Source organism: Choristoneura fumiferana, chromosome 3, assembly GCF_025370935.1.
Source record: "Choristoneura fumiferana chromosome 3, NRCan_CFum_1, whole genome shotgun sequence".
In the NCBI taxonomy this organism is placed as follows: Eukaryota; Metazoa; Arthropoda; class Insecta; order Lepidoptera; family Tortricidae; genus Choristoneura; species Choristoneura fumiferana.
The window spans coordinates 2,062,023-2,075,664 of NC_133474.1; the positions used below are offsets into that span (position 1 = coordinate 2,062,023).

The following is a 13,642-nucleotide window of genomic DNA, read 5'->3' on the forward strand; positions in this document are numbered from 1 at the left end:
ATTATATTTTAATGCTTTGTCCATAGCGTTATAATAAAAGAAATACTTTCAGTGTTGCCAACTCAGTGGATTTTTTGAACTATTTGCATCAGATCTGTCATTTTAAAACAAGGCGGGAGGAAGTCCTAGAACATTCAAAAAGTTTAAGCCCGATTAAACACATAAACCAAAATCTAAACCCGCGACTTAGTGTGTTTTAGTAATTTCCGGTTTTCCGGTTTTCCGGAGGATTTGACCGGTAACTTTTTGCGACTTCGGCAAAAATTTGGCAACACTGCTTAGATGGTGTTAACATTATTTATAATTCCAATTCAAAAAACATTGCTCTCTTAAATAGTAAGCCAAACAAAATGTGATTGTTAAATATCGAACCTAAAAACTACTTAACCCCGATTCAGTGCAAATTAAACTTAAATTATTTATAGCTATCCTAGAGAATACCTGGTTAAGACGCTTCCCCTCGCGCCTGAATCTTAGTAGCAAGACAATGGCTGTAAAGCTGTGCTCCCGTACCCAGGAATATTAAAAATATACTAAAGCAAATTTCGCGCCATTACTTAAGTACCTTACATGCCACGACGAAAAGGTTATTCTACTCTACCTCTAAAAATTATGCGTCCACCTGGTAACCTTTATTTTTGGCGTTACAATGCTATTCCTATTGAACTCAAGATTTTATGTATCAGTTACTTATATCCAGCGGTTACAGCCGCAGTCAATAAAAAAAATCGAATCGACCTCCTCGATCATAATCCCATAAGAAGAATTCGGTCATCAAATACAAAGAAAAGCATAACTTTCAAATCCGACTGGTGTCAGATACAGTTTTCAGACAACTCTTCAGTTTTATTATATTACCACTTATAGATATATTAAACGCTACAGCTGCACGTCATTTTCTGAGGCGCTTGCTAGCCAGACTAGATATAAAAAAGAGTCATCATCATCATCATGTCAGCCGAAAGACGTCCAATGCTGGACATAGGCCTCCCCAAGGCAAGACCGGTCTTGTGCTTTCCTAATCCACCACGATCCCGCGATCTTAACCGGGTCGTCGCTCCATCTTGTTGGAGGCCTACCGACAGCTCGTCTCCCGATCTGCGGACGCCATTCGAGAACCTTCTGACCCCACCGGCCATCATTCCTGCGAGCAATGTGCCCCGCCCACTGCCATCAGTTTCGCAATTCTTCGGGCTATGTCGGTAACCTTAGTTCTACTGCGGATATCATCATTTCTGATTCTATTCCGCAGAGAAACCCCGAGCATAGACCTCTCCATAGCCCTTTGAGTGACTTTGAGCTTCCTCATGAGGCCCATTGTTGGCGCCCACATCTCAGATCCGTTATAAAAAAGAGTAACTCTTACTTATGGTTAATTTTAAAGCACCTCAAATCTCAAAGCAATAATTTTTACTATCATTCTAGTAATCAGACAGCAAAGAGATGCATCTTTGTGAGATTTTTTTGTAAATGCTAGGTCCGAAATCAACACCTAAGTAGCCTGAAGAAGCTTAACGCAAGACTAACACGCTGTCGCAAGTGACCTATATCTTTCCTTCTCGCCATGTTTTACCCGTTAAATAAGGACAGATATCATGTCAGCGCTCCTTTTTGGCTAATTTATGGATCATAGTAAAGAAAAAACTCTGGAACGTTCTCTACTCGACGAAAAGCTCGAAGCGAGCCCGTCCTGTGTAGCCGGTGTGGTCGTAGTAGATGTCTCTTGTCCAAATACGGCACTCCACGTTGATCAATACACCACCTGGGAAATTAAAAATATTTTTCTTTAAGAGTTTCCCTCCACATGTGAATTGGTCTAGCTAGACTAGACCATATACCTGTTAATTTTTATCACACTCAGAACTTACTTAGTCATGCAGAAGGGTCTTTATAATCTCTACTTTTCGGACATACTGCAGCGGCTTGGTCATGAGTGCGAAGCAAAGGGTATCACATTCGAAGAAATTGTCAGCCATTGTCAGTGTGAAGTGTCGTAATGATGCCGGAATAAAATTAAGTTATTTGGAAAGGACGTAGAAGAAATTGTCATCCAAAATGGCGGCCGGTAGGCGACTGCGTGAGGTGCAGCGTGTGCATTTACATTTTGATTTTTGTGGTGACGTAGCCAGGCTGTCACAGCTTGTCGTTTCCATAAGTGTGCATTGTTTGGATACATAGCCAGGGACGTCGCTATGGCGTTAGTGAGGCAGAGCTCTTACGTTTGTGTTACTTACGTCTAGGGTTCAGGAACTGCACAGCAACCAGTGGTCCAGGGTCTGTGTCCGGCATGTTTCTATTGGCATAGGGCAGGCGGTCGGCGGTGTGGAGACGGTTGGTGGGGAAGCCTGGTGGAGCGACCTCGATAGGAGGGATGTACTCGATTGGCCCAATGTTTTCCTGGTCTGCCATGAACTCGCCGTCGCAGGAGACCCAGATATAGTCGTGGTATTGCGCCATTTGGTGGACCTGTGTATATAAGAATGGTGAAGGAAGAACATGTTTGAGTGAGGGGAAGCTAATTTTAGATAAAGCCCGAAAGGTGAAATCATGAGAGACGGTTTTTTTGTCTTTTTTACCATTAATTTATCTATCTGTATCTGTTTGCTTATATTAACATAGGTAGTACGGTACTGTCCTGAGTCCTAACCGCCTGAGGCCTACGTCTCGATTATTAGAATTTGAAACTTGATGTCAATTAGTAAAAGTTGACATTTGCTTTGACGTATGTAAAATTAAAGATCGCCCCGGGGCTCAAAAAGTCTTAGTCCGCCATTGGTAAATCCTTAGAAGAGAAGGAAGTAATAAATTACCAGTCCTTTCTTGATGTGATCCGGCAGTTCCGGCGGAATCGGCAGATTCATAGAGACATTATACGGATGTGGTGTCCAGTAGTGGAGCTAGAAGAAAAATAGCTTTTCACTTCTCATGCTCGTAAAGTTCGTGTTTATGTAGGCGACATAAAATGACTTTTTATGCTCGAGTGCATAAAGTAAAATCTTCGTCTAAGACCAAGGTAATCAGGTGTCAACAGCCACGAAACAAAAAAGTTTCTACATTTTTTTTAATAATTTTTAGTTTATACAAAACTAAAAATTCATCAAATAAATCAATAAAACTAAATTATATTCTTTTTATAGTTAGGTATATTTATGTTGTTTTTTTATTAATTTTGTTTCCTATCATATTATTGTATCTTGTGTTGTGTATAATCTTCTTTAATAAACAATGTATAATTAAGTAAAAAAATATAACTAAAAAAAATACAATTATACAATAATACATGAAAAATAAAAGTTATATAGAAAGTGAACAATTGTCTCTACTGTTGCTATTTCATTTCCTCGCAATCTAAGTGAAAAGCAGAGTGTAAAACTCGAGCATTGAACCTATTTTCCCCTCGACGTCTTCATATGAACGCCTTGGGTAAAATGGCTCATTTTATGCTCTTGTTGTACAATCTACTATTTGTCAATAGTTTAATGAAAGTTTCTTATCAACTACGGAACCCTGACAACCTAGGGTCTCCACTAGGGTATTCTTAATTCTTAGACAGTGAATGCAGCGGATTTTCTGTATAGCCTAGAACATAACTTACATGTGACAGCCTCAGGAACACACAAGGCTTGCCCTCTGGGTACCCGTACAAGAAGTCAGCCGTGCAGTGCCCCCAGGTACGCATGGCGATGTCGCAGTTGGGCGAGCGGTTCTGGTGCTCATGGCGACTGTGAATGGTGCACGGCGCGCGCGCAGGGTCCTCGGGCACGGTGGTCTCGTAAGCTGGAGGAGGGATGGGAACACAAAAACATGTCTAAAAACCATCGCTAGAATACCTGCTTACAAAAAAAATAAACTGCATGCCAATCGATCCACCCGTTTAAGAACTACGGTGCCACAGACAGCCACAAAGGCAGACAGACAGGCAGACACACATAGCGGTCAAACTTATAACACCCCTCTTTTTGCGTCGGAGGTTAAAAATAAAAAGAGATGAACACGCGACGCCCTGGGACAATGTCGCGACGCCCCAGGACGTCGCCACGCAGTTTGGGAAGCCCTGAAGTATATATAATTTAGTTTCACAACCGCTGGCTTACATTAAGTAGCCCACTCATTTCTCAAAGGGCCGGCAACGCATCCGTAACTCAGCTTATGTTACGGATTTCCACAGGCGGCGGTGATTGCTCTCCATCAGGTGACCCACCTGCTCGTTTTCCCCCTATCAATATAAAGAAAATTAAGCTGACTGACAGCTATAACTGCACTTCTGTTCATAATAATATTTAAGTTGTTGTATTATTGCATCTAATGTTGGTTACATTATCCAGTATTTCAGTATATATTAACTATACCAGGTGCAGGGGTAGGACCTTGTGCAAGGTCCGCCCGGATTGCTACCACCATCTTGCTCGCTAATCCTGCCGTGAAGCAGCAGCACTCCGTTTCGACGTGAAAGACGGACAAACATACAAACACACGAATCACACACACTTTCACATTTATAATATTACTAGCTTTCGCCCGCGGCTTCGCCCGCGTAGAATTCGGTTATCGCGCGGGTTCCCGCGGGAACTGTGCACTTTTCCGGGATAAAAAGTAGCCTATGTCACTCTTTGACCCATAAACTATATTCTATGCCAAAAATCACTTCTATCCGTCGCTCCGTTTCGACGTGAAAGACGGACAAACATACATACAACCACACAAACACACACACTTTCGCATTTATAATATTAGTATGGAAGTATGGATTGTACAAGCTCCACCATCCATAAATCCTATCAGGGTGAAGACCAAAAAGTTGCACTCCGTTAAAACTGCGTTAGCAGGTATTTATAATTATTATTATTTTCTTCCGTTGTGAATGTATTATTAATTTTCGATCCATACAAATGTATGATTAATTTTCGCGTCACAATGGAAAAAGTTAATGGCAATTTTAACTACCTCGCTGACGCAGCTTTAACGGTGTGCAACTTTTTGGTCTTCACCCATCAATGGATTGTTAGAAGAAGAAGAAGAAGATTGATTTATTTGCCAACATGAACAATACAGGATAGGCACACAGAATACAAATAAACAATAAACTAATATAGAATGCGTTTGCCAGTCCCTTGCACTGTCTAACAAAAGGAACAGCTTAAGCTGCCAGCGCTGGTTTTCAGCCTGCCCCCGTTGACTCAGGCTAGCTAGAATGGCTTACATAGCAGGTAGATTGGCACGCAAGTTGTCAACTTACCGCTTAGAAAGCTGTTTATACGCTGTATCCAAGGATGCCAGCTGCCAGGGTCGGCAGGCCGGAACTGTATCAGCGGCTGCTCCCACCTGTAGTCATCGGCGGACCGCGGCCACACCTCAAGCTCTGCAAAACGACAAACATACAATGTATTCAGATAGCAATCGGGGCTATCATCCCAGCCTATATACGTCCCACTGCTGGGCACAGGCCTCCTCTCAGAGCAAGAGGGCTTGGGCCATAGTTCCCACGCGGGCCCAGTGCGGATTGGGAACTTCACACGCACCATTGAATTGCTTCGCAGGTTTGTGCAGGTCGGGGCTATGTTGGTCCTCAATAAAGGGCCCTTGCCCTAACATCGTTTGAATGTTGTCGTCTTGTCAGCGCTCGCGCAAAACAACTTTTTTAAAAACAAGATATTACATAGTTAGTACTTAAATGTTGCGTTTTTTTTTTGGTTTTTTAATTTATTAAATAAAAATATTTTTAATAAACAATTTCACATCGTAAAAATAAGTTCAATGCACTAGTTTATTTTCAGCCGACGAAAAAAACGGAGGAGGCTATCAAGTCGACGCATATATGTATATTTTTTTATTCATCCTCGCACAACTTTTTACAGAGTAGTCTAATTTTGATAATTATTTTTTTATTGGAGAGGATATACCTCGAAATTAGTCCTATATAAATAAAAAAAAAACTTCCCTAAAGGTAGGTTTTTTTTTAAAGAAACTAGCAAAAAAATTATTCCACCGAAAATACTGAAAAGCAATAAATAATAAACCTTTTTTTTTATTCGACTGGATGGCAAACGAGCAAGTGAGTCTCCTGATGGTAAGAGATCGCCCATAAACATCTGCAACACCAAGGGTATTGCAGACGCGTTGCCAACCTAGAGGTCTAAGATGGGATACCTCAAGTGCCAGTAATTTCACCGGCTGTCTTACTCTCCACGCCGAAACACAACAGTGCAAGCACTGCTGCTTCACGGCAGGATTAGCGAGCAAGATGGTGGTAGCAATCCGGGCGGACCTTGCACAAGGTCCTACCATCTATTTAATCCTAATTTAGGTACCAGTTTCAAGTCGGTCAGTACAACAGCCAGCAGCAGAAGTAGATGAGCAGTTACTGTGCTCACAATGATCTACACACGACTCTACTGCCAAAGGTAATAAGAGAGTGTTTAGGACATTTTGAGCACCGCAACTGCTCACCTACTTCTGCTGCTAACTGTACCTAGTTTTTTTATTATTATTATTATTTTTAAATTAAGACGCTGATTGAACATAGGCGTATATAGGTAGAGGGGGGCCGGGTGGGCCGTGCCCACCCCAGTATGGTCTAGTGCCCACCCCAGGATGTTGGGCTACCGATTCGAAAATCTATAATATTTACTGATATTGTCACACAATAATCCAGGACAGCCCCCCCCCCCCTGAAAAATAACCCTAGATACGCCAATGTGCAGACTATTACTCGTACCATTATTATTTTATCGAATACTTAATACCTACCATAATTTTTGTTTCTAACTTTCTTTTGCCGGGGTAATTTTACCGCTTTACCGTATATGTCGCACAAACGTAGCTGGGCCAATCAACTATTTTACCGACACTTTGGGCGTCTCCTGCGTTACCAAAATTGTCTCTGGCGTTACCAAAAAATCGTACTTCCAACAAGATATTTCACGGTTTAATAGGTTGAACTTACGTAGGATGGCATATTCATATACACCATCTATTAAAATTACAGAAAAAACATGTTTACTTACAAAAATCTGCAATTGTTTGAAAAATGTCGCGGACAGATTAGTGTCGGTAAAAAAGTTGATTGACACGTTAAGACAGCTCTGTCTTAACGTGTGGTAGCGAAGAACGTAAAAAGTGGTAGTTCATTGACATGGACCTCCGCAAAGTAACGTCTTAGTTATCCTATACCATACTCTGTAAAAGGTCAAAGGGGTCAACCCCTCCCCCTCTGACGCCATAATGCGGAAGAAGACAAAGAGCGTAAACATTACGTCACCCCCTACCCCATGCTGTTTTCTTAGTTGTAGGTACTTAAATTGAGCAATTTTATATACTATCCCTGTATTTTTTTTATAAAATTTTCTATTTGCAAAAAAAGACAAAAAACAGTTTTTAAGACTTTAATTTTTAATTCGCGCAAAGGGGTTTATGACTTATTCAATGCTTCACCATTTATTAATAAAATAAATTTTATATGACAGAGAAATTTGTGATGTCCTCTTTGTTTCATCCCAGCCTATATACGTCCCACTGCAGGGCACAGGCCTCCCCTCAGAATGAGAGGGCTTGGGTCATAGTTCCCACGCGGGCCCAGTGCGGATTGGGAACTTCACACACACCATTGAATTGCTTCGCAGGTTTGTGCAGGTTTCCTCACGATGTTTTCCTTCACCGCAAAGCTCGTGGTAAATTTCAAATGTAACTCCGCACATGAATTTCGAAAAACTCAGAGGTGCGAGCCGGGGTTTGAACCCACGACCCTCTGCTTGAGAGGCGATGGGTCAAACCACTAGGCCACCACGGCTTAACGACCACCACGGCTGTCCGAAAAAACAAAGACGGCATCACATTTTGATAGCGTCCGCTGCGTTAAGTGGGTGCACGGCGCGGGCGCCCGCCCGACATGGAGTTTGTAACTCTCACTCCGTTTCATCATTCATTGATTCATTAATAATTGTTATGTGACAGATATATCTGTGATGTGGTCTTTGTTTGTCTTGTCCGAAAAAACAGAGACGGCATCATTTTCGATAGCGTCCGCTGCGTTAGTGGGTGCACGCGGCGCTCGCGCGCCGTGCTGTTTCATGTCAAAGAGAACTGGGTAAAGTATTCAGCGTATTTTTCGTCAATACCGTTTCAGCATCTTTAATAAAAAGAGGTGATGATTTGGGTCATAGACATAATATAAGATTCTTGCTAAGGGTTAAATTTTTAATGAAAACGATGGTCAGCGTGAGGCGGGTTAGCTGCTCTATTAGGCTGAGTTCACACCAGAGATATGCCAGGATGCGTTGCAGGAATGTTTGTCGTGAACAAAGAGAAATGCTTCAGTTACCTATCCTCGTTTGCCGAGCTGTTCCCACTAGAGCTGCGCTGAGCGTGGATTGGCAAATGGAGCGTTTCTATTGGTTCATGACAAAGACATTCCTCGCAAGTCGCAACAAATCCTCTCACATCTCTGGTAGAAATTACATTAAACCGTACACAGCAACAGCGTCGTGCACCGGCTAACGCAGCAGACGCCCTAGGTGTCAAAAGTGCCTCTAGTGTGGCGTTTTCACAAAACATTCGTTTACTATTCGAAGACGTACCGATGTAGAGTTCGAGTCGTTAGAGTTCGATTGTCGATACGTAGTCTGTACCACTACCATGAGTGCCCTTAGTGTAAGTTTTCGGTTACAAAATACGTCTCGACCGCGTTCGCGTTAAAATCTCGATTTGTATGGAAACACGAACATGCAAACGTTCCGCTAGAGGCGCTGTTCGTGTTTGCATACAAATTGAGATTTTAACGCGAACGCGATCGAGACGTATTTTGTAACCGAAAACTTAAACTAAGGGTACAGAGTTTACAGTGACCGTACTCGATAGTGACGGCGTAAATTATTTGTAGAGGCGCTGTACAATTCTCCATACAAATAATTTACGCCGTCGCTATCGAGTACGGTCACTGTAAACTCAAGGTAGTGGTACTGTCCACGGTGCGGCGTCGTCACCCGTTTTCATCGCAATAGTTTACGTAGCAAACTTACACTCACAAAAGTTGTTGTGCAAACTTTCCGCTAGTCCGTGTTTCCATACAAATTGAGATTTTAACGCGAACGCGATCGAGACGTATTTTGTGAACGCGAAAATACACTGAGCACACTGACTGTCCCGCTCAAATCTATGCACTGAATCTCTAAACAAACGCGGCGTGGGATGGTAAAATTTGTTAGTAATGCGCATTATTTTGAGCCTGTGAAATTTAATTCATCAACTTCATTATCAGTCGGATCTCCCCCTTAGAACGCCACAATAAACACCAACTTGCAGCTGCATCCACGTTACTGCTTACCGGTGCTATTCGCTCCCGTCGTCTAATTTACAGAAAATACAATTTAGGGCTTTTCAGTGCGAGAGTGAATAGGCTGTTAATGAACCAGTGACATTACCCCTTTGGCCGCATCTGCACTTTACATCTGGGGCTAGTCAATCACGGGTCAGTTTTACTCAGGTCAAAAATCATAATACCGGTTACCGTAAAACAAGGCTACTTTGCCCCTGGGTAACTATGCTCCAGTTCTCTATTTTGTTTAAATGTCTTGCAGGTCGAAGTCCCGGTACCCGATACACTTCCCAATAAATTTATCTAATTTACATAAATACATATACGAACATATCACAGCATAACATTTTTTGAAATGAAACAAAGATTACGAAATTTGGAGCAAAAATCGGTGCAAAGTAGCCACGTTTTACGGTACCGGTTATTGGCTGTACTCACAGACTACTAAGAGATACTAACATGTGCCGTAGGTACTCACCGACATAACGCTGGTAGAGCAGGAGCCCGAGTACCAATCCAAGCAGGCCACCTGTAATAACATTTCAAGACAATCCTTATAATACTTATACGAGTAGCAATAAAATCGTTTTTTTTTTCGAGTCTTAAGTCCACCTGTACTATGCCAGCCTCATCGGAAGACTCGATGTCAAAATCAGATTAATTTGAATAAAAACGTGCTTTCTAACCGAGTTTTTTTCTGCAAACAAATATAACCTAACAATTAACTTTTATCGTTGACGTAATTTAGAGTCAATGTCTATTTTATTGTGTAATTTTTCGATTTTTTCTTGTTTTGGACAAGTTAATTGAACAATATTCTTGAATGGTTAATTGATGGAGGTGTATTTTGGATGGGTTAGTATCATTTAGTCGTAGCAAATTAGCAATTGGTGGTCTAAGTAGCAAGTGGTCTAAAATTCTTCGACTCCAAATCGACGGAGCTCCGCTGCCCTGCTGCTGCTATTCGGCGTGATTGAGGTGCTTTACCACATAATAAGTAATAGTACAAGGCTTTACCTATGTTTTTTTCAAGTTTTCGACAAAAAAAGGAGGATCACTTGCTTTTTTAGACCACTAGCTACTTAGCTCAGTTGCCTCTTAGACTCACTTGGGTACTTAGACTAGGTGCTTGACCAATTTTCTCATTTTATTGCGCGTGCGTTGGTAGCGCCATCTCTTATCGAATAGCTAAATTACCTCGATGGACGATATCTTTTGTCGGGAAACTGAACTACCTAGTAAAACGCAAATTAAGAAATTACGACGAAGTGCAAAACTCGAACTTCGTATGTTGCTGTCCCGCTGACGCTTATGCCAACGCGAGTGAAAGGGACGGTGCGATACGAACTTCGATTTGCGAGTTTCGTAGTAGCCCCTCAGGCTCGAGGATCACGAAAATTCCACGAGAAAAACAAACCCGATTTTGGCGATTTTTACGAGGTTATGAGCGGAAGCGGAGGTAACGAACTCAGCGGACCGGAGCTGAGTAACAAGCTTATGACTCCATATTCAGTGGAAAAGAAATCCTTACGGAGTCAGCTCTGCTTGCAATGAGGGCTGGCACCGATCTGTGAGACATGTCAAACATTGAAATTCAATATGGCGCCAGCCAGACGACACTTTTTTTTAAATTATTTACTTAACACAATGAAAACAAAATAAGAATATTTTATTTTTCGAATTAGTTAACTGTTAATCTGTAATAATTTATGACTAGTATTGTTTGTGAGTTTTAAATAAAAATAAAAAAAACGAAAACTACAATAAACGTAAAGCAGTCGGGTAAAAAGAGTTCCCGCGCAGCATTGGCTCAAAGATGCTGGCAGCATTTCCTCACCATATTGCAATACTGATAGGAAAATTTGTAGTTATGCACTTTAGGTGTAATAGAATCTTATTATTAACCTAGGTATAATTTCAAACACAATGATTTTGTGAATTATTTAAAAATTAAGAAACTTGAACTTGATTACGGTTCAAAAGATTCAGACGGACGCACAGGCGGATGCCAAGTATGTAATAAAATAAGGTCATGGTAATTTTTTCATATTATTTCAGAGGAAGGTTACCTCTTCAGGATTATTTTGATACACATAATATTAAAATTTGCATAAAATAATAACAAAAATTCCTTAAAATTTTCTAGAAGCTACGTTTTTCAAGATTCAAGAGAACACGTCGAACTTCGAAAATAGGACAGACAAAATTAAATGACATCGGGTATAAATATAATTGCATCACGTTTCCCCGGGCCGAATAGATTTTTTTCCCACTTCAATGGCAGTAGGTAAATATCATTTCAAAACACGGACAAACTTTTAAAAACAATTATCTCTACCTACAGTCTAATTGCTGTAAAATTTTAATTAATTTTAAAAATAAATAATAAAAACAACATACCAAGAATAATCAAGATGACCACAACAACGACAACAATTTTCACTGTTCTTTTTTCTAGACCCATGATTAGGCTTTGGTCGCGACCATTCAGCCAGGCGGCGGGATGAGACTGGCTAGATGTACGGGAAGCTAGCGAAGTGCGGACATGTTGTCCCGTATACATTGCTGGCTTGCAAAATTAATGTTTTTATTTTGACATACTATATTTGACTAATTTTTTAGAATATAGAAATATAATAAATATATAATTATATAATCTAATATAATGAATATATAATTTTATAGAATTTATGGTATTTTAAAATCAAACAATGTTAAGGTAGCCTTTAAGACTAACAACTCTTTGTACTCTAAACTTTGTAACCACAAAGAGAAGGTAGATAAAGGAACTAGATCGGGTGTATACAAGCTCACTTGTAATGACTGCAGTAAAGTATATGTTGGTCAGACAGGTCGCAGTTTTAATACTAGATTTAAAGAGCATGTTTCGGCATATAGGAATGAGCATCCTGATAAGTCGAATTTTGCCAAACATTTGTTGGAACTAAATCATTCTTTATCGGACTCAGATTCGTATGAAGTGTTACATTATTGTGGCAAGGGGTTTCGTCTCGATGTTTTAGAATGCATGGAGATAATTAGATACAACAGTATGGGGTCTATTATTAATGAGCAGGTAAATTTAGTTTCATCTCCCTTGCTACGGCTTGGATCTAATTTCAGCAATGGTAGTTAATAAAACATGCCTTGACAGTAAATAAATAAAAATCAAGGTAGTTTTGAAGGACAGTTAAAAAATTAATTAATAATTTGTGGGTAGTTTTGTTTTGTATCATAAAACGTATGTGGGTACTTGGGGAGTTACAGTGACAAGTTAGAACGGTGGTTGTGGTTCGTTAGTCTAACAACTGGTAGCATGGTGTACGGTTGTGTCACTCTGAAGATGAGCTCTGGTTGAGTTCGAAACGCGTCAGTGTAGTGTGGTGGTGGTGATAGATGGGTTTGTGTGATTTGTGTGTGTTCTTACAGTGTGGAGGTGGAGGAACTGCTTGAACACGCATATTTTGCATAAGCTTAGCTATCGTAAGGTCGCGGGTGAGCAAGGAAATTATTTTAGTTCATTAATTTTTTATGGAAATGTGGATATAAATTCCATCTAGGTTTGTTCTGCCTCAAAGCTCAGAATGATGTAATATGAAATATTCCGTACTGAAAAATACAGTAAGTTATTATTTTTTGCCGCTATTAATTAAATACAATGTAGGTATGTAGATCAATTCAAAAACGCGTATAGTTACCAGAAAATAGAATAATACCAGTAGCGCGTCCAGCCAGTACCTAACATACCTACGGGAGCGCCAAAGTTCGCATACTCTTCGCTAGTCATACCGTAATTTTTGTCCGAATCATCGTTTGTCATAATTGGACGTAGTTGTAAACATGAACCAACCCACACCTCCCCCCAAAGTCTAGATAAGTATGCAACAAGTTACTAATATGCGCCTTCTATCAACTCAATAGAGTGCACTATAGTAACTTGTTGCATACTTCCTTATCTCAATGAGGGCTATCGTTTTTTGTCTCACTAGATGGCGCACTGTTGCGTGAGGTTTTTAAGTATGGCTTTCAAAGTCTGTTATTACGGGCGTGAAAACAAAGTTTAGATTAAAATCATATTTAATACACCTTAAAACCGTACCATAAAAATATCGAGCATGCCACAGTGTTGCATAGTCCCCGTTTTGTTCGGAAAAAAGGGAGGACAAAGGTTTTCGAAAGACAAAACTGTCTCAAAACACAGACATTCATTGCCCCGGAACGCATATTTGCCCTAATTAATTTCAGATATTGCAAAATATTCACAAAATTATTCTAATTATAAATAAACCCGCGTAGCTCACCCAAAAACTATGAGATTTGACATTTCGGAGA

General features: G+C 40.4%; 1 protein-coding gene across 1 annotated transcript; it reads right to left on the minus strand.

Moving 5' to 3' along the window:
- LOC141426345 (sodium/potassium-transporting ATPase subunit beta-2-like) lies at positions 1-11,806 on the minus strand. Its single transcript, XM_074085193.1, has 7 exons — positions 11,711-11,806; positions 9,789-9,839; positions 5,237-5,359; positions 3,596-3,777; positions 2,811-2,897; positions 2,235-2,466; positions 1-1,762 (listed from the first exon to the last, which is right to left on the minus strand). Exons 1-7 carry the CDS (start codon positions 11,772-11,774, stop codon positions 1,659-1,661), a joined length of 843 nt encoding a protein of 280 aa, XP_073941294.1. The 5' UTR covers positions 11,775-11,806; the 3' UTR covers positions 1-1,658.
- Between the last annotated feature and the right edge of the window lie 1,836 nt (positions 11,807-13,642).